The sequence below is a fragment of the Pongo abelii genome, chromosome 10 (assembly GCF_028885655.2).
Source record: "Pongo abelii isolate AG06213 chromosome 10, NHGRI_mPonAbe1-v2.0_pri, whole genome shotgun sequence".
Lineage (NCBI taxonomy): Eukaryota > Metazoa > Chordata > Mammalia > Primates > Hominidae > Pongo > Pongo abelii.
In genome coordinates this window covers 12,894,001-12,915,860 of record NC_071995.2, presented here as the reverse complement: position 1 = coordinate 12,915,860, position 21,860 = coordinate 12,894,001, and the positions used below count along the sequence as shown (strand labels likewise).

Below are 21,860 nucleotides of genomic sequence, written 5' to 3'. Positions count from 1 at the left end.
ATATTTGTAACATTGTGGTAGCAGCTCCACTTTCTTGCCCATCTGCCTCCTGGTAAGGGCGTGTGACAGCTGGGCAGGATGCATCTGATGGCTCCATTAGGGTTAACTGTTGGAGCGCCTCTGCCCAGACGGAAGCCTGGCAGGTGATTTCAGGGGGTGTCTGGGCCATTACTCCTGAATGTCCAGTGCACTGGGAGTAGCAGAGGATGTGCACAGTCTGAGATTCTGGGGAATCTTTTCCTTCTCAAGCTGAGAATTGATAATCAAAGCATGCCAAACATTCGTTATTATATGCAACTTGTAAAATCCTAAATAGTCTTGTCCAATTGTCCCTTTGCTCTTAGGTTTTGAGGTATTTATCTCGGAATTTTATCTGCCAGTTTATAAATCTTTAGCTGGTCGGGCTTAATTCTGGGGGCAGTTTGCATTTTTGAGAAGGCGGGAGAAAAATAACAATCTCAGTTTTGAATTGGCATTTTAATATCCTTCACCAGATCCACGCTGAAAGCCGGTGTAAACAGCGTTCAAAAATTCCGCTCTCCCAAAAAAAAGGATGCTGAAACCGATTTCCAACCCCGAAGACGGAGCTGATCACCCCGCAACGGGATCCGCCCTGGCTCCCCGCGCGTGCACCGCGGCTGGGCAGTCCCAGGTGGCTGGGGGCGCGACACCAGAGCCCCACCTGGCCCTGCCGGCGGCGGCCGCACAAAGAGCGGGGCAGACGGCTGCCCCGCCGAGCCGCAGAAAGTAGTCCCGACCACGCCGGCTCCAATGTTGTTCGACGCCGCCTCACGCCCTCCGCGGGGAGGGCCGAAGCGGCCGGTCCGGGAAAGAATCCCGCTGGAATGCGCCGCCGGGAGGAGGCTTTCTCTCCCAGTTCGCCTCTGCTAGCCCAGAACCTCTCCCAGGGTCTCAGGCAGAGGCCGTGCGTGCGGTTGCGGACTCCTTTCCCTGGCAGTACAGGAGGCAGTGCCGGGGGAGGGGGCTCGTTGCGCGCAGGGACACGGTCGCGGCGACCCTAAGGGGCGGACCGACCGTATCCCTGCGCCGCTGCGCGAGGCAGAGGCTGAATGAGGAGCTGCGCGGGGGAAGCGGGGCGCCGGGGGAGGAGGCGGCGGGATGGAAGCAGACGCTGGCGTCGCGCGAGCCCGGGGCCGAGCGGCGCGGTAGAGAAGGCGGCGGCGGCGCGCGCGGAACCTTGACGTGCCCCTTTCTTTCTTCTCTCGCTGGGAAGCTGGGAAGCATGAGCGTGCAGCCCTGCCGCTGCGGCGGCCGCCCCGGCTCCTCGCCTCCCCCTCTTCTGGCCACCCCTCGCCGGTGAGAGAAGAGAACGCGAGAAGGGAAGATGGGGGCCGTCCTGAGGAGCCTCCTGGCCTGCAGCTTCTGTGTGCTTCTGAGAGGTGGGAAGAGTGGGGGCATTGGAAAGTTGGTGGGTTTCGGGGGGAGGTGGCCTTGTTGTATGTGTCTAGCGGGAGGGGAGGGACGGAGGGAGGGAGAAGGGGAGAGGAGTGGGGAGAGGCCTGGTCGTGGGGAGGGGGAGAGAAAGGGGCCCGGGAGCAGGGGCTGCGCGCACCGCCCGGCCACAATGCGGACCTGGCCTGGTTTCCCAGACCTTCCCCGGACACATCGGAGCTTCGATCCCGGCTGCTGGTCTTAGGGAACCCTTGGCACCCCATGCTGTCGGGATGACTGAGTGTCTGTGTGCCTCTCTCTGCCTGGGGTCTTCCAGGGAAAAGGGTCTTTGTACGTATTTTGGCTTTTAAAATGTTTGAGTCCGAGATGCTTTAAGGTTGGCCTTATCCATCGAAGCCCCCCCACCCACTCCCCACCCCGTTTCGGTGTTTCTTCGGTGAACTTTTAAAGCCCTCTTGCTATTTTTTCCAGGCCTTGTTACAGGTAATGATTGGCTTCCGTTTGGGATATAATGAACCTGGGTGAGAGCGTAGTTGGAAAGTGACTCCGGGGTTATAGGTCGAGCGTTTCAGCATTGGGAGCCTTCTGAGCTTCAGCCCATAATAAAATAAAACATTGCCCTTGTAACCTCTGGTATTCACGGCTTGCCCCTATTTTCGGAGTATGCAAGTGTACAGTTGGCACTAAGGGAAATTCATCCTCGTGTGAAGAGGAGCCGGTCCTGGGACCAAAATGATAATTTGCTCTGCACCCCTGGGGACTGCTTGGCACTTTGGTAAATTGCATAGGCTGTTCGAGATAATTTGCTCTGGGAATCGCTTGAATTCGATGGTACTATTATGTTTTGAATTGGACTGCAAAGCTGACACATGCTCTGTGACTTTTGTGACAGTTCACAAAGATTTTTGACTGGCCCTTCGGCAGCTCTTCTCAAACTATTTAGTGTTGAACTTGAGATGGCTGTGATGACTGTGGAGCATTTACCAGCAGAGGAATTTAAGTACTGCTCGATACGGTGGCTTGTAGTTTTGGTTTGTTAAAGTTCTCACTGGCGTTCATGATAAGTTCTTTTCAGGCGTGTGACCGCTGGTCGCTGGAGATTTTTAGGTGTTAACAAGCTAAACTTTTGTTAAGTTCTCCAAACTAATTTAAGTTTACAGAACACTAATAGTAACTAATAGTCTGTGACAGGTGTATATTTTTGTGTGTACTGTGTATATGTATTTTGGATGAGAATGATTGACTTTTTTTTGGAGGAGGAGAAATACTTTCTTCAGTTACTCTGTAGTAATGCAGCATTGCGTTTGCATGTTATATTACTTGTACTTGATACTCTAAGCATATTACAAAGTTTTCCCACATGTAAACCCCAGAAAAGGTAGTGCTCATTAGATTTTTGTGGCAGAAATTTTAATGAAGTGTTATGTACTGGAGAGGTTTCATAAGTATATACTTATTTTATTATGGCATACTCTATTGAAAGGGGTTTTGCTGTAGCTGTTAGAAACAACTATATTTGACATAAGAATATGTATGTATTTTAAGACATAAGATTAATAGGGTTGACAAATATGAGAACCAGCTGATTGGTTAGAGTCGTGGGGAAACTTATAACTTGGGATGTTTCTGGTTGTCTAGTTGTATTTCTTGGAGAAGTGTGTGATGTAAATGCCGTTTAACACCAGCTTTGAGACCAGAGCTGGGTTTGTTCATTATTGGAATTTAGATAGGTTGCACTTATTTATGTAACAAGACCTGGAAGAGGTAATAAATTGTCTCGTTTCCACTAGCAAAGTTTTCAGAAGTGGAGCTCTCGTTTTAAATATGGCAAAATATGGTGTAAGGTGGTCTTCTAATATGTAACAGTACTGTACTTAGCTGTGAGTACATATTATTTGAAGTAAAACTGTCTTTTGATGTAAAAGATTTTTGTTCATAATTTAGAATTAATTCATTCTTTGAGAATGTCATCCTCTGTTATAGTAAAGATATTTAGTCAACCTTGGGCTCCCAGGAGAAAAATCTGATTGATTTGTTGCATTTAGGTCATTTTTTTTCCCCCACAAAGAATTGGAGCTTTAACATTGGCTGGGTGTGATGGGGTATGTGAGAGTCTGGGAGACCTTCTGTCCTGTAGCCCTGTTGAATTGGTAGCAGAAAGCCAGGGAATACTGTTAGTGCTGTGTCCCTATCTCTATCATCACATGACAAGGTAGAAAGGAAAGATTTGGGAATTTCAATACTAAAATCTTGGATTTAAAGCCCAAGCGTCACAACTTCATAACTTTGTGGTTCTGGTCTAGTCCGCTTCTCTAGGTCTCAGTTTCTTTACTGGTGGTGTGGATAATGATACCTGACTAGTTTGCAGGGTTATTGGGTGTTTTAAATTAAATAATATGAAGTGCCTTGTTAATGTTACTTTTTGCTATAATTTTTGCTTGTTCAGGGACATATCCTCAAATGCTTTCATGATTTGAGATTTAATTTGTATAATGTTCACAATTTTTTTTTTTTTTTTTTTAAAGAGACAACGTCTTGCTTCATCACTCAGTCTGGGGTGCAGTGGTGTAATCACAGCTCATTGCAGTCTCAAAGTCTTGGGCTTAAGTGATCCTCCTGCTTCATCCTCCTAAAGCTCTGAACTATAGGCACGTGCCACTATGCCCCCAATTTTTTTTGTAGATATGGGGTTGGTGTGGGGATGTCTTGGTATGTTGCCCAGGCTGGTCTCCAACTCCTGGCCTCAAGTGATCCTCTCAAAGTGCTGGGATTACAGGTTACAGGTGTGAGCCACCACCATGCTTGGCCAGGTTCATGAATTCCTTTTTTTTTTTTTTTTGGAGGTAGGGTCTTGCTCTGTTGCCTAGGCTGGAGTGCAGTGGCATGATCGCTGCTCACTGCAGCCTGGACCTCCTGTGTTCATGTGATCTTCCCACCTCAGCCTCCCAAGTAGCTGGGACCACAGTTGTGTGCCATAACACTTGGCTAATTTTTATAGAGCCAGAGTCTTGCTATGTTGCCCAGGATGGTCTTAAACTCCTGGGCTCAGGTGATCCTCCCACCTCCACCTCTCAGAGTTCTGGGATTACAGGTGCAGATTCACACATTCTTTTTTTTTTTTTTTTTTTGAGATGGATTCTTGCTCTGTTGCTCAGGCTGGAGTGCATTGGTGTGATCTAGGCTCACTGCAAGCTCTGCCTTCCGGATTCACACCTTTCTCCTGCCTCAGCCTCCTGAGTAGCTGGGACTCATTTTTTTTTTATTTTTTAGTAGAGACGGAGTTTCACTGTGTTAGCCAGGATGGTCTCGATCTCTTGACCTCATGATCCTCCCGCCTCGGTGTCCCAAAGTCCTGGAATTACAGGTGTGAGCCACCACGCCCGGCCAGATTCACACATTTTTTTTTTTTTTTTTTTAAGACAGAGTTTTGCTCTTGTTGCCCAGGCTAGAGTGCAATGGCATGATCTCGGCTCACCGCAACCTCCGCCTCCCGGGTTTAAGCGATACTCCTGCCTCAGCCTCCTGAGTAGCTGGAATTACAGGCATGCACCACCATGCCTGGCTAATTTTTTTTTTTTTGTATTTTTAGTAGAGATGGGGTTTCTCCTTGTTGGTCAGGCTGGTCTTGAACTCCTGACGTTAGGTGATCTGCCCACCTCGGCCTTCGAAAGTGCTGGGATTACAGGTGTGAGCCACCATGCCTGGTCCAGATTCACACATTCTTAAAAGTGAAAGGGATCTTGGTCGTTTGAGCCTCACCAGTTTATTTGTAAGTGGGGAAACTCAGATTCAGAGATACTGTAATTTAATAAAGGTAGGTTAATTAAAGATGGGGCAGGGATTTATTATTCATTCTTTTAGCAATTATGTATGGAATACCTCCTGTATGTCGGCCTCTGGTACTGATGGTGAGTAAAACAATGTGTTTCCTAATCTAATGGGTCTCACAGTTTAGGTTGCCATCCTTACCATTTTCTTAGTTCCATTCGGGTACTGATGAGAAAAAATAATATCTGATTTTCTACTGGAAGTATTTTTGATAAGAATATAGGTTTTGGAATACCATCGGTGTGTGTAATCTGTGAAATACTATTTCTTAGCTTGCTTTTTTTTTTTTTTTTTTGTGACGGAGTCTCGCTCTGTCGCTCAGGCTGAAGTGCAGTGGCGCGATCTTGGCTCACTGCAATCTCTGCTTCCTCGGTTCAAGCGATTCTCCTGTCTCAGCCTTCTGAGTAGCTGAGACTACAGGCGCCTGCCACCACGCCTGACTAATTTTTGTATTTTTTTTGTTTTTGAGACGGTGTCTCACCCTGTCGCCCAGGCTGGAGTGCAGTGGCATGATCTCAGTTCACTGCAATCTCTGCCTCCTGGGTTCAAGCAATTCTCCTGTTTCAGCCTCCTGAGTAGCTAGGACCACAGGTGCACACCACCATGCCTGGATAATTTTTATATTTTTAGTAGAGACGGGCTTTCACCATATTGGTCAGGCTGATCTTGAACTCCTGACCTCAAGTTATCCACCCGCCTTGACCTCCCAAACTGCTGGGATTACAGGTGTGAGCCACTGTGCCCGGCCTAATTTTTGTATTTTTAGTAGAGATGGGGTTTCACCATATTGGTCAGGCTAGTCTCGAACTCCTGACCTCAGGTGATCCACCCACCTCTGCCTCCCAAAGTGTTGGGATTGCAGGCGTGAGCCACCGCGCCTGGCCTTTTTAGCTTTTTTTGAGGAGGCTTGTTATATAAAAATTCTTTGTTACTTTTTTTTTGTTTTGGTGGGCTGTTGGTAAATATTGTTGGAACAAACCACTAATGTTTTGCATCTTGTATTTCTGTAGAAGTGATCCTTTTCTTCCTTTAAAATCAGGTGTTATAGAGTCTTGGGGAAGTAGAACAAATTTTGGAGTGGGAATCAGGAGAATTAAGTTATGGTTCTAAATTTATTGTGTAACCTTGAGTGATCTCTGTGCACTTTATTTGGAGATTAGAATTCATGTTAACACATTAAGGGTTCTGAAAAGTCCTGAGGTAAAGAGACCGGTTTTAACTTTGTTTAACCTATTATTTTCCAAACTTGTCAAGTATTACATTGATATTTGATGACAGTTTCATATAGTTAATTTGATACTGCCATTCCTGTTTACTTACCTGGCTCAGGTTTGCTCATTTGGCTAAATAATAATTTGTCTGGTTATTAAATTTTAAGGTTTTAGCTTGTTATCAGAAGGGCTAATAGTGATTTCCTGTGGTTCAATTTTTTTTTTTTTTTGAGACGGAGTCTTGCTCTGTCGCCCAGGCTGGAGTGCAGCGGCGTGATCTCAGCTCACTGCAAGCTCTGCCTTGCCGGTTCACGCCGTTCTCCTGCCTCATCAGCCTATAGGCGCCCGCCACCACGCCCGATTGATTTTTTGTATTTTTAGTAGAGATGGAGTTTCACCGTGTTAGCCAGGATGGTCTCCATCTCCTGATCTCGTGATCCGCCCGCCTCGGCCTCCCAAAGTATTGGGATTACAGGCGTGAGCCACCGCGCCCGGCCATGGTTCAATTTTTAAGAGATTTTTTTTCTTTGCTTTAATTGGAAGTTTTTCCATTTGCTGTACTGAACTACTGTGTCCTTATATATGCTTTGGCTGTCAGAAAGCACTGTTTTAAATATCAAAGGAGATTCTGGGAAGGGATATATTAATGGAAAATATTTTATGAGAACGTATATTTTTTGTTTAAATATTTTGAGCATACTGGAAAAACAATGTTTAGTGCTATTTAGGCCGTGGGTAACTACTCTGAGAAAGATAATTTTCATTATAGAAATTCTATTGAAAGTTTATATTTAGAGAAGATTATATAGAAAGTACTATAGCAGAAAGACATGGCTTGTTGTTAAACAGGCCAAGTTAAACTCTTCTGCCGCTTTGTGTTCCTTTGGACAAGTTATTTCCTTTCCTGTTAGGTGGGGATATAACTTGCAAGACTTCTGTGAGAACTGACGAAATGTTTGTAAAGGGGTAGTACAACGCACAGTCAATAGTAGACATTGAATAAATGGTTGCTATTATTAAGATGGCCGAATTAAAAGAAACATTATACTCTGGAAAGACTTCTAAAACATTTTAAGTGTCGCTATGTCCTGGGCACTGTTTTTGGCAGTTGATAGTTTTAGGCCAGTGGTTTTGGATTTTTTTTTTATTCTTCTGCAACTGAAATAAAAGCTCCATAAAATACTTTTACTTATGACAATTTCTGTTTTGTTTGATATAAAACGGAATGACACTAAATTTTTTTTCTTTTTTTTTTTGAGACGGAGTCTTGCTCAGTCGCCCAGGCTGGAGTGCAGTGGCGCAATCTCGGCTCACTGCAAGCTCCGCCTCCCGGGTTCACGCCATTCTCCTGCCTCAGCCTCCCGAGTAGCTGGGACTGCAGGCGCCCGCCAACACGCCCGGCTAATTTTTTTTGTATTTTTAGTAGAGACGGGGTTTCACCATGTTAGCCAGGTTGGTCTCCATCTCCTGACCTCGTGATCCACCCGCCTCGGCCTCCCAAAGTGCTGGGATTACAGGCGTGAGCCACCGCGCCTGGCCTAAATTTATTTTGTAAAGGATTGCCTTAACTATTTTAGGTGATGATTATTATAAATAAGCTACAGAACAGACAGTTCAAATGATTGTGATACTTATTAAAGAGTTGAGTATGGGCAAAATAATTTTATCAAGACATCTGATTGAGAAATTGCATTATTTGTTTACAACAATTATTCAGTTGGTGGATTTCTTTCTGCAGGATGGCTGAATGCTATACTGAGTTTCTGCATTGCATGTTTTCACTTTGGATAAGGGTGTTTATCTTCTGTAAAGTAAGCCTCACTTCAGTGAATAAAACACTGTTTTATATGAGTAACTTTGAAATTTAGTCAAATATACAGACTAGGCAATCTAAGAACAGGCTGTTTGCTCTTAAAATTATTTGTTTTAAAATACAATTTGTCAGTACATAAATACAAGGAAACAAGGTTATTTGGTATTATTAACATATGCTTTTGTTTCTCAAGCTGTTCGTGTTTGTGGCAGTGAGTATTCTCACTAAAGGTTCAAGCTGTTTGGGTGTGAGGCTAGAAAATTTTAAAATGTGCTTGGACTCTTCGGTGAAAATTATTGATACTTTGATGCTTGATCCTTTTAGCGGTATCATAACTTGTAGTTTCTGTAATATCTTGCTTGGAAGGACCTTGTATAAGTGCTTAAATATTTTGGAACTAATTTCAGGAGGAGATTGGGGATGCAAAATGAAATTATATTTTTAGGCAGAAAACTACATTAAGTTATGTAAGTTATTAACACCAGGCCTAAAGTTATTGATGAGACTCTCAATAAAAATAACATGACCAGCAGTAGTCTTTTTTTTTTTTTTTTTTTTTTTTTTTTGAGATGGAGTCTCGCTCTGTCACCCAGGCTGGAGTGCCGTGGCATGATCTTGGCTCACTGTGACCTCTGCCTCCTGGGTTCAAGTGAGTCTCCTGTCTCAGCCTCCCAAGTAGCTGGGATTACAGGCACCCACTGCCACGCCTACCTAATTTTTGTGTTTTTAGTAGAGATGGGGTTTCACCATGTTGGCCAGGCTGGTCTCGAACTCCTGACCTCAGGTGATCCACCCGCTTTGGCCTTCCAAAGTGCTGGGCTTACAGGCGTGAACCCGCTGCACACGGCTGTCATTTTTTTTTCCCCCAAGAAAATAGTCACCCAAATATTGGAAACCTACCTTTATCAAATTATATATGTTTGACCAGGAGGATATTTTCTCTAATGGTCTTAGTCATTGTTTTATCACTACTAGACCCAAACTACAAGTAAAGGACTACAAGGGATAGGAGTCTTCCTCACTATTGACTAGCTTTATTGGTACGTATAATTTAAGTACTGTGTATCCATATATCCAGTTTAAAGATACTGTGTTTTGCAAGTCTGAGAAAGGTGACGAGTGAACTTCATTACCATGAATTCTTAGCTACACATTATATTGTCTTTATTTGTAACCTTCTAGATTTATGCTAATGCAGAAATAGCTCTTTGATGAAAAGTTTTTGAAGAATAGATGTTTTTCCCCTTTATATGCACCATGTACCAGAGGTTTGCACATACTGAGCACTGTAAATTTTACATTTAAAGTAATATAAAAAGATGTGAATTTTTATGACATTTATTTGGAACGCCATTTTGTGTTTTAACTCAGTCGTTCATTAGCTATAGTTAAATTATAAATTTGTAACGATTACAAAGATTTCTTAGTCTGGGTCACGGTGGCTCACACCTGTAATCCCATCTCTTTAGGAGGCCAAGGCGAGAGGATCACTTGAGGTCAGGAGTTCAAGACCAGCCTGGGAAACATAGCAAGACCTCCATCTCTATAAAAAATTATCTGGTCACGATGGCACATGCCTGTAGTTTCAGCTGCTTATAAGGCTGAGGCAGGAGGATCACTTGAGCCCAGGAACTCAAGGCTACAGTGAGCCATGATCGTGCCACTGCACTGCATATCACAGACAAAACCCTGTCTTTCAAAATAAATAAATAAAGATTTCTTAGCACAGATTAGATATGTTAAATAGACTACTAAAAAATCAGCATATTCATATCTGAGATTGAATTCGAGGTGTGGACTATGTAATGTGTTTTCTGGTTTTAGGATATATTGCACTAATATAATTAGTTTTTTTTTTTTTTTTTTTTTTGAGACAGGGTCTCACTGTGTTTCCTAGGCTGGAGTGTGGTGTGATGCTATCACGGCTCCCTGCAGCCTGGACCTCCTGGTCTCAGGCAATCCTCCTGCCTCAGCTTCCTGAGTAGCTGGGACTATAGGCGCGTGCTACCACGCCCGGCTCATTTTTAATTTTTCTTTTTTCTTTTTTTTTTTTTTGTAGAGATAGGGTCTTACTAAGTTGCTCAGACTGGTCTCGAATTCCTGGGCTCAAGTGATCCTCCTGCCTTGGTTTCCCAAAGTGCTGCAATTACAGGCATGAGCCACCGTGCCTGGCCTCAAGTACTTTTTTCTTTCTTTTCTTTTTTTTTTTCATTAAGCCCCGTCTATCAAGTACTTTTTTTTTTTTTTTCCTTGAGAGGGAGTCTTGCTCTGTCACCCAGGTTGGAGCGCAGTGGCGCGATCTCGGCTCACTGTAAGCTCCGCCTCCCAGATTCACGCCCTTCTCCCGCCTCAGTCTCCTGAGTAGCTGGGACTACAGGCGCCCGCCACCATGCCCAACTAATTTTTTTTTGTATTGTTTTTAGTAGAGACGGGGTTTTACCGTGTTAGCCAGGATGCGCTGATCTCCTGACCTCGTGATCCGCCCGCCTCGGCCTCCCAAAGTGCTGGGATTACAGGCGTGAGCCACCGCACCCGGCCTGTCAAGTACTTTTTTAAACCAAGTTTTTTGGAGATATAATTCACATACAGTAAATATCTCCATTTTACAATGTCTAGTTCAGTGGCTTTTAGTATACTCACAGGGTTGTAAAACATCACCACTATCTCATTCCAGAACGCTTATCATCCCCTGCTCCCTCAAAACCCATACATTTCCCGTTTCTCCCTTCCCTCAGCCTCTGGTAACCATGAATTTACTTTCTGTCTCTATGGATTTGCTTACTCTGAATATTTCATATAAATGGGATAAAATATGTGGCCTTTTGTGTCTAGCTTCTATCACTTAGCACATTTTCAAGGTTCATTCATGTTTCATGTGTCAGTACTTTATTCCTTTTAATGGCTGAGTAATCCATTATATGGATATATTAAATACTTTCAAATGAGTGTGGGTTTGATTATTGGAGTCTTTACCTTGAGAAATTATTTCTGAATCTCAGCTTTTGATATGTTAAAAAATATCTGTTTTTTTTGAAACAGAGTCTTGCTTCATCACCCAAGCAGGAGTGCAGTGGCACAATCTCTGCTCACTGCAACCTCTGCCTCCTGGGTTCAAGTGATTCTCATGCCTCAGCCTCCTGAGTAGCTGGGACTACAGGCGTGTGCCACCATGCTGGCTAATTTTTGTATTTTTAGTAGAGACGGGGTTTGGTTATGTTGGTCAGGCTGGTCTTGACCTCCTGACCTCAAGTGATCTGCTCGTCTCGGCCTCCCAAAGTGCTGGGATTACAGGCATGAGCCACCACTCTGGCCTATGTTTGTTTGTTTGTTTGTTTTGAGCTGGTGTCTCTGTCACCCAGGCTGGAGTGCAGTGGTGCGATCATTGCTCACTGCAGCCTGGACCTTCCCAGGCTCTGGTGATCCTCCCAACTAAGTTTTTGTATTTTTTGTAGAGACGGGGTTTCACCGTGTTGCTCAGGCTGGTCTTGAACTCCTGGGCTCGGTGATCCACCCGCCTCTGCCTCCCAGAGTGCTGGGATTACAGGCGCGTGAGCCACTGCGCCTGGCCTAAAAAATACTTTAAATTCCTGTTTTTCTGCTGGAGAAGCACTAAATAGTTCACCAGTATCTCGTGTTTCTGAATAGCCCTGTCAATCGTCCTGTCGCAGTTAAATCTTTTTACCAAATTCTTAGCTAGAGTAAGAAAATAGAAGAGGTATTAGAAATTACCTGGGCCAGCTCCTTTATTTTATAAATCAGAAAGATGAATGACTAAGGCCAGATTGTTTGTACTCTGGACAGTAATTTTACATGCAGGACTTTCTGTATGTACCTAATTTTACCTGGGCCTTCTTGTGGTTTTGAAAGAGATGCTGATGACTTTGATAGAGGGAAATACATATTAATGTAAATTTTGGCATTTGCAAATAGGTAGTTTGTCATAGTACTTATACTGTAAATAAAAACAAAGCTGAGGCCAGGGTGCAGTGGCTCACACCTGTAATCCCAGCACTTTGGAAGGCCATGGCAGAGGATCGCTTGAGCTTGAGAGTTTGAGACCAGCCTGGACAACACAGTGAAACCTCATCTCTACAAAAAAATACAAAAAATTTAGCCAGGCGTGGTGGTGCCTATAATCCCAGCTGCTTGAGAGGCTGAGGAGGGAGAATCGCTTGAACCTGGGAGGTGGAGGTTTCAGTGAGATGAGATCGCACCACTGCACTCCAGCCTGGATGGCAGAGTGAGACTCTGTCTCAAAAAAAAGACCAAACCCAAAAGCAAAAACAAAGCTAGACTTAGGTAAGGAGAGACTTTATTTGAAAGGATTTTTGCAGGAGAAGGACATGCTTACTACAGGATCTGCAACACACTTCAAAATCAAACCAAAAAAGGCTTTTCTTTTATAGAAAGAAGTAAGCAGGGCTAGTAGGAACTTTGTGGGAATGTGGGCCAAATAGGTAGGGGTGAGCAGATTGCATGACCAGGACTATTTAACTGGAAAGCATTTTTTTTTTTTTCCTACAGTCAGCTGATGGTCAGAATGAGGGAAGAAGTTGTGCGTCTACTTTCTTAAGCTTAGGGCAAGCCAAAGTTTAGGAATTTGTGGGGAGAAGAGAATCCTGACTAAAGTTTGTTCAAGCCAAGTCAATGAGTAAGTAATGGACAGTTGTGATGTGCACTGGTCAGCCTCCCTGTTGGTCAGTCTCCTTGTTTAAAACAAAATCAGTCACTGCTGACAATGGAATAAGAGTCATTGAGAAGTTGATCTCATTAGATTTGGCCTGATTATTTACATAGGTGTAGCAAGAATAGTAATTTATCATATAATAGGTCTTTTAATATTGCCTTGCTGAAAGTTTTTTTAAGGGATCTGATTGGACTTTAAAATGCCTCTTGAGACTATAAAGGTAAGTCAAGAACTGACCATCAGGTTTCACTTGCAATACCTATAAATTTGGGTGAATTCCTGTCTTGAAGTTCCCAAAGTGTTCTAGGATTTTTGAGCCTGCCGGGAAGTGATCTTGCTTAATTCACCTGCAAGGCTGGGAGCTCTGTAAGCCAGTTACCAGGCCAGTTTTCCTAAGAGGACTGTAAGCGTTGGTTCATAAAGTCAACTGTAACTTAAAAGTGTTTGGTCATACCTGATTAAATGAATATTTTCAAATGTGGCATTCCAGTCAAAGCCTTGGTTGCATAAGTAATGTTTCCAGCTAGGAGGCAGACTCATTGAACCTCTGCAGATAACTATATTGCCATGCAAATAAAAATAATAAGAGTTTTTGAATTCTGGAGGAGTAAGACGGGGGAGAAAAAGATAAGTGTTTATTTCGGTTTACAAAAGCATAGTCTCCTTAAATTGTTGTGAGTTATAGATAGCTTCAGAGAAAAGAGAAGGGGGTTCCTTATATCCAGAAAATAGGACACTAAGGCATCAGCAATATTTTAAATGAAACCCATAATCATCCTTCATCAGTTTATTCAGTCCTATGTAATTAATTCTTGTTCTGCTGGATCTGTGTTAGCAGTCTCACGAACCCATCTGTTTCTCTACTAGCTGTTTGGAAATCCCGACTCAGTCCACTGGTGTGGTCTCAGAGTTATTTAAGTGATGCCATCAGAAGCGTGTGTTCAGGTTGCCTGGCATAGTTGTTTTTCTTTTTCTTTTTCTTTTTTTTTTTTTTTTTGAGACAGAGTCTCACTCTGTCACCCAGGCTGGAGTGCAGTGGCACAATCTTGGCTCACTGCAGCCTTGACCTCCTGGGCTCAAGCGATCCTCCCATCTCATCCTCCCTAGTAGCTGCAACCACAGGTGTGTGCCACCATGCCCAGCTAATTTTGTATTTTTTTGGTAGAGAAGGGGTTTCGCCAAGTTGCTCAGGCTGGTCTGGAACTCTTGGGCTCCAGTGATATGCCCACCTCAGCTTCCCAAAGTGTGGGGATTAGAGGCGTAAGCCACCACACCTGGCCCATAGCCCTTTTTTATTGAAGACAAGTGCACTCTGGCCTGTAGCTGATTTGCAAGTGCTTTCAGGGAAGCATTAGAGTAAAACAGAAAACTATCTGTAGATGACAAAAGACTTAAAACGGTGATGATTAACCTATTACTGATAACTTTAAAGGGAAAGATCTCCTATTGCAAGGACAAAAAACCAAACACTGCATGTCTCACTCATAGGTGGGAATTGAACATTGAGAACACTTGGACACAGGAAGGGGACCATCACATACCAGGGCCTGTTGTGGGGTGGGGGGAGCGGGGAGGGATAGCATTAGGAGATACACCTAATGTAAATGACCAGTTAATGGGTGCAGCACACCAACATGGCCCATGTATACATATGTAACAAACCTGCACATTGTGCACATGTACCCTAGAACTTAAAGTATAATAATAAAAAAAAAGTGAAAGATCTTATGAAAATTTGTTAGAAAAGATAATGAAATTGACAAGGAAGTTTGATTTTTGTGGCACGCAAACTAAAATCAAATCAACTCAAAAAAGTGTTAGACAAAAGCATATCTATAAGCATAATGATTAACCTTATTTTATTATTATTTTTTGAGACAGAGTCTTGCTGTGTTGCCCAGGCTGGAGTTCAGTGGCACGATCTTGGCTCACTGCAACCTCTGCCTTCTGGGTTCCAGTGATTTTCCTGCCTCAGCCTCCTGGGTAGCTGGGATTACAGGCACGCGCCACCACGCCCTGCTAATTTTTATATTTTTAGTAGAGACAGGGTTTCGCCATGTTGGCCAGGCTGGTCTCAAACTCCTCACCTCAGGTGATCAACCTGCATCAGCCCCCCAAAGTGCTGGGATTAAGGTGTGAGCAACCGCGCCCAGCCGGTTAACCTTATTTTAAAGAACTAGTACGTGTCATTTATGAATATAGATGAATATATTCATTGCAGAGAGAAAATCTAAAAACATATAATCCTAAGATGTAATGGACCATGAATATGTCAAGAGTATATCAAGAATGTATATATATATATAGAGTATATCAAGAATGTATCAAGGTTATCAAGGAAAAAGATTTAGCAGTCTGGAGTAGGTCGTTAACTTCTATATAATATCATTCCATAAGTAAATGTGTGAATTCTTAACTGAGAACCATTAGCCAACCTAGAAGATACTATATTCAAATTAAAGAAGTCAAATTATGACCAAGTTAACATTGAGGAAAAAAAATCCCTGAAATTATGACTGATGACATTATACTGTTGTCTAATACCAGGCAAACCAGCACCAGAACTCTGAATAATAGACATGGACAATGAGGGCATTGATGAATTTCTAGGAGCTTTATACCTTCATAGAACTTCCAAAATATCCCTATTAATAACATTTTACCTATACAAATTTAACTTAAACTTAGGGAGGGTAAGCCTCTCTTGCTTTGACAGTGCTTTCCATATGACCCATAATGTTTGATCAAATAAACTATTATTTTTAACATCTCTCTTTTACAAGGTAAAAGAAATTTTGATTTTCTAGGGCCCCTTAGGGGAAATCTCAAAGACAGTTGTTGGTACAAAAGGCATCATTTAGGAGGTTTGAACATTTGATTAAATAGGATCATGGGCCACTGTGGAAAAAAATACTTGGCTACATATTTAACCAAAAGTGACCGGAAAAAAAAAAAAAGATTTTAGTTCAGTGCGGTGGCCCATGCCTGTAATCTCAGTGCTTTGGGAGGCCAAGATGGGAGGATCACTTGAGGCCAAGGAGTTTGAGACCAGCCTGGGCAGCATGGTGGGATCCTGTCTCTACAAAAATTAGCTGGGCGAAAGATTCATGCCTGTAGTTCTAGCTCCTCAGGAGGCTGAGGCAGGAGGATCGTTTGAGCCCAGGAGTTTGAAGCTGCAATGAGCTATGATTGTGCCGCTGCAATGAGCCATGATTGTGCCACTATACTCCAGCCTGGACAACAGGGTGAGACCCTGTCTCTTAAAAAAAATATTGAAAAAAGTAAGCATGGGAAGTAATGAGATGGTGAAGAACCTTACCCTTTCAAGGGTGTGAATACAGTTTTAAGTAATTAAGGACATTATAAAGTCAGCATTAAGCCCAGGAAATTCTGGTAAGACACAGAATCTTTGCCTTCTGTGGAGATTATTCAGAAGGCAAAGGAAAACCTTTAATAACCTCTTTATTAAAAGCAGACTAATGGGCGGGGCGCTGCGGCTCACGCCTGTAATTCCAACACTTTGGGAGGTCGAGGTGGGTGGATCACGAGGTCAGGAGATCGAGACCATCCTGGCTAACACGGTGAAACCCCGTCTCTACTAAAAAAATGCAAAAAAATGAGCCGTGCGTGGTGGCGGGCATCTGTAGTCCCAGCTACTCGGGAGGCTGAGGCAGGAGAATGGCGTGAACCCGGGAGGCGGTGCTTGCAGTGAGCTGAGATCCCACCACTGCCCTCCAGCCTGGGTGACAGAGCGAGACTCCATCTCAAAAAACAAAAAACAAAAAGACAAACTAATAACTGAAGAAAATCCGTCATTTTAACAGAGAAAACTAAAATCTAGTTTTACATAACTATAATATTTGATAAACACTTAAAAACATCTTACAAATAAACCCATCAAATCTTAGCTGGCTTTGGCTGGGCACGGTGGCTCACACCTGTAATCCCAGCACTTCAGAGGCCGAGGTGGGCGAATCACTTGAGGTCAGCAGTTCAAGACCAGCCTGGCTAACATGGCAAAACCACGTCTCTACTAAAAATACAAAAAAATTAGCTGGGTGTGGTGGCGGGCACCTGTAATCCCACCTACTCGGGAGGCTGAGGCAGGAGAATCACTTGAACCTGGGAGGTGGAGGTTACATTAAGCCCAGATTGTACCATTGCACTCCAGCCTGGGTGACAGAGCGAAACCCCATCTTGAAAAACGAAGAAGAAGAAAAAAATCAAGCCAGGTGTGTTGGCTCACGTCTGTTACCCCAGCACATTGGGAGGCCGAGGTGGGTGGATCATTTGAAGTTACGAGTTCAAGACCAGCCTGGCCAACATGGTGAAACCTGCCTCTACTAAAAATACAAAAATTAGCCGGGTGTGGTGTTGGGTGCCTGTAGTCCCAGCTACTTGGGAGGCTGAGGCAGGAGAATCTCTTGAACCAGGGAGTCGGAGGTTGCAGTGAGCTGAGATTGTGCCACTGCACTCCAGCCTGGGTGACAGAGTGAGATTTCGTCTCAAAACAAAACCCCCAAAATATTAGTAAATATGTATATGATATTTCTATGTGCAGTGAACTGTAGTAGGCATTGGTGATAAAATTAGTTATAAGGTATGGTTCTTGTTTCCAAGGGCTGAGATCCTAGAGGTAGGAAGTATGCTTAAAAAGAAAGCTAATATCATGTAAGTACTAAAGACTAAGGATTAAAAGAAGTAAAGCTGAGTCAATTAGAAAGAGTTGCAGAGTAGGTAAGGTTTGACTCTGGCCTTGAAGGACTTGCTTGCTAGGAGAAAAAGAGAAGTATGGAGTAGGCAGGAAAATGAATACTCTGCGATGATGGGTGTGATGTACTCCCAGTTTACATGTTTTGAAACCTGTTTGTATGATGCAGAGACTAAAAGATTAATTTAGAGTCCTAGGTAGAAGTCATGGTGGAAGGCTGAGGTATTGAGGCATTATGTAAATTTAGGCAAGGGAAATCAGAATGGCTTTTGAGTTGGCTAAAGTAAAAGTATTAGAAGTAGAAAAGGAAAGGGGAAAATATTGAGATAACTTACTATTAGGATATTTTAGGCCTAAAGTCATGAAGGTCTAGAGTAGGATAGTGGTTCTAAAAATAGAGAAGAGGAGGCAGATTTAAAGACATGCTTGTAAAATAAGAGTCAACAAGACAGTAATTGTCAGACTAGGGGAAAAGGGGAGGGGCTCAAAGATGGCTCCAAGGCATGCCAGTAAGGTTAGAATTGTGTGCCATTGACTGGTGAGGGATTTTGTTGTTTTGGGGGAAAGGTGTTGTTTGGGGGGAATTTAATTTAATTTAATGGGAGGTAGAGATGGCCAACAAAAAGTTAGAGGGACAGAACTGGAAATAATATTTTGGAAATTAGCCGCATAGAATTGCTTGTTGACCAGGTGAACTTTAATTAATTAATTTATTTCCTTCCCTTCTTCCTTCCTTCCTTTTGTTATAGCACAACTTATATATTTCAAATGGACAAAAAATTAGTTTTACAGCATCTTGAGATAAATTTCCTTTGAATGGGAGCTTCCTTTCCAGTACTTTGAGGTCTACAAGACGTATCTAGAAAGTTTGCTACTGTGGAAAATGAAGACTGCCTAAATTGAATGAGGGGGAAGGGGAAGGGCCTGTGGTTTTTCTTTTCGATTAATTGCTGTAACACCGTCCTGTGGTTTTGCTTTTCGGTTAATTGCTGTAACACTGTCCTTCAGGTGGCTGAGGGAGTTTCATATTTTCTTTAGACACCATTAGGCGCCAAAGCTCTTACAGGACAACTTTGGTGCTATGAATTCTGCCATTTTGCTAGCACTGATATGGCTCTTGGGTCCACCAATCCATTAGAACTATTAACTCCATTCATATTAATTTTTTGTTACAAATCTTACAAAGGGGGATGCTTCTGGGTATTTAGGTCCACATTCTATTTTAAGGCTGTATATTCAGTTTTCATAAATTGTTCTTGCAGGCCCAATTATTATCCCTGTACGTCTTGTAAGTGTCATGTCTATCATTGTCTAGACCTCAGCTAACTGCCATCTCCTACTCCTTTCTGGCCTTCTTTGAGTTCTTCCAAAAGTGGGAAATTGCAAGGGACTTTTACTCCCGAGCCTGTGGTGGCTGCCACCTTGTGTCGCTGTTGCTTGTGAACTTTAATTTTTTATACTCTTTCATTTGGGAGCAACAGAGAGTCTTAGGATACCTATGTATAGGAAGTGGAAGGTTTGAAACAAGACAAGCAAGAAAAAATAGGTAGTATTGTATGAGGAGAACATTCTGTATAGGTAGGGATATAGTCAACAGTGTTGACTGCTCTAGAGCTGTTAAGAATAAAGACTGAGAGGCCAAGTGCGGTGGCTCAAGCCTGTAATCCCAGCACTTTGGGAGGCCGAGGCGGGCGGATCACGAGGTCAGGAGATTGAGACCATCCTGGCTAACACCGTGAAACCCCGTCTCTACTAAAAATACAAAAATTAGCCGGGCGTAGTGGCGGGCGCCTGTAGTCCCAGCTACTCGGGAGGCTGAGGCAGGAGAATGGCGTGAACCCGGGAGGCGGAGCTTGCAGTGAGCCGAGGTTGCACCACTGCACTCCAGCCTGGGGCAACACAGCCAGACTCCACCTCAAAAAAAAAAAAAAAAAGAATAAAGACTGAGAAAAGACCATTGGATTTAGTTATAAAGATTTAGAGAAAGCACTTGCAGTTGAGTGATGGGTAGGAAGTTAGATAAAAGAGTAATAGCTAATGAATGGTAGTATGAAGTATATATACCAATGTTAGAAGATTTTGCAGTTAGTAGAAATATAATTATTATTCTGATGGTAGCAAGGTTAGGGTTATTAAAACAAAACAATAGCAAGGAACCTGGCATAAACCATTGAAAATACAAGAAATACAGAACAATTGATAGAGCAAAGTTGTAGAGGAGGTAAGGAGGCTGAACCAAAAGTATTGCTTTAGCCTTGGGAGGAAGGCCGTCTTGTCATTTGAGACTGAGGACAAGGTAAGGAAAGATGGGTGGAGAGAAAATTTTGAGAGGTATAAATTAAGATGTTGGGGATGTATGACATTTACCTTGTATCCTGCTTCACTGAGCTTGTTTTATGAGATGATCTGAGGATAAAGGATTCAGGGCATGGAAATTAGTCTTTAAAAGTAGAAAAGGCTTAGAAAGGCTGGTAGAGAAAGTTTCCCAGGAGTTTAATAAAGGAAAACAAGGATTCCTGAGCACTGTGAGTGTTCCACTAAAGAGAAGTGATGGTGATTATTTGGATTATCTGAATACTAGGAAGTCAGAAAGTAAGCTCTCTGGAATGGAAGATACTGGCATGTTCCAGGGAGCAAGTGTGTGGTTCCAGTGTATCTCTTTGGTAGATAAAAGCAATGTTACAAATCAAATTATACCTATCAGATATCCCATTTAATATGTTGCTGAACAGATACTGGTGACAATATAATAGAAAGTATTCAGGCATCAGAAGGGTGGTTGGACAGGATGAACCCTGGAATTTCCTTTCAATAGTGTGGTTTATGTGCAGCAGATTTAGGTACAATCCTTTACAAATCCTCAATTGTAACTAGTATTGCTAACTTAAAAAAGATTAACTTTGCCTCCTTCACCCATTTTCAGGAGGGAGAAGAGACTCAGAATGCTTGTGAGGCCTTAAATGACTAGAAAGTGTTTTTGGATTTTGTAGACCAAAAATATTCAGTACACGTAGAAGTGTTAAAGTTTGACTTGAAAGCAATGAAAGACATTTGGCTGCCACCTAATGTCCTATAGCTTTGATATAGGTTTCCAAGGATAGTGCCATAAAGAACATGCCCAGTAAATATTAGATGATTATCACTCTTGGATTTTAAATTTTAAGTGTTTTGTGGGTATTCCTTAGCCTTATGCAGCACTTAGCATTGTATCCTTCACTAGTAGGGACCTTTTTTCTGATATTTATATTTGGCCCATAGTATGAGAGACTCAGTATAGTGGGCTCTGTGGGGACTGATAAATCAGTGTGATGTGTGAAGGTCTGAAATGAATTAAAAGTGACTCTGTTAGGGAAGTTTATGAATTTGCTAATAGCTGCAGCAGATGCACAGAATAAGCAGAAAGATTGGTTAGCCACTTTAAAAAAAATCTGTCTGCCAGTTTGTTTTTGACTAAGAAAGTTGGGTTTAAGCTTAGTTAGGGAAGTTTATGTTGTACTTATAGATGAAAATAGTATACATTTATAACTTTGACAGACAGTCTATAAATCAGTGTAAACATAACTTTTTTCTTATACTTTTTTGAGATTGGAGTAATTTCTTGAAAAAGGGGGAATGGTTACTTCTAAATAGTAGTTGGGCTTGGCTTCAGATGACACAGTTGTAGACCTTTAGTAAGTAATTATGAAAGAAGATCATGTAGATAATTGCATCATAACTCTTTTTTTTTTTTTTTTTGAGACGGGGTCTCCCTCTGTCACCCAGGTTCACTGCAGCCTTAAACTCCTGGGCTCAAGTGACCCTCCCATTTTAGTCTCCTGACTACCTGGTACTACAGGTGTGCACCACTATGCCTGGCTAATTTTTTAAATTCATTTTTTTGTAGAGATGGGGTTTCCATGTGTTGCCAAGGCTGGTCTTGAACTCCCGTGCCTTGAGAACCATGCCTGGCTTGGTCTTACTTTTGCTGCCTTATTTATGTGCTGCATTCCAGCCTCTAGATGTGTGCTATCCAATACTACCACTAGCCACACTTGTCTGTATAAATTGGAATGAATTAAGATTATATAAAATTGGGGCCGGGCGCAGTGGCTCACGCCTGTAATTCCAGCACTTTGGGAGGCCGAGGCGGGTGGATCACCTGAGGCCAGGAGTTCAAGACCAGCCTGGTCAACATGGCGAAACCCCACCTCTAGTAAA

At 42.8% G+C, this 21,860-nt stretch overlaps 1 protein-coding gene and 1 pseudogene across 7 annotated transcripts in view; one reads left to right on the top strand and one right to left on the bottom strand.

The window, feature by feature from the left end:
• The first annotated feature begins 1,025 nt into the window (after nt 1–1,025).
• The window catches only part of LRP6 (LDL receptor related protein 6), a 152,059-nt gene continuing 131,224 nt past the window's right edge, over nt 1,026–21,860 (top strand). For 2 of the 7 annotated variants that reach the window (XM_054526844.2, XM_054526841.2), the window contains exon 1: nt 1,036–1,400. In XM_054526844.2, coding sequence (XP_054382819.1) covers nt 1,346–1,400 — 55 coding nt within the window. In that variant the 5' untranslated portion in view covers nt 1,036–1,345. Of the gene's footprint in view, nt 1,401–1,603; nt 1,744–21,860 lie in introns of those variants that run through there. The other 5 variants (XM_054526840.2, XM_054526839.2, XM_063712036.1 and 2 more) reach the window with 4 other exon arrangements.
• Nucleotides 18,646–20,714, bottom strand: LOC100452382 (ubiquitin-conjugating enzyme E2 variant 1-like; annotated as a pseudogene).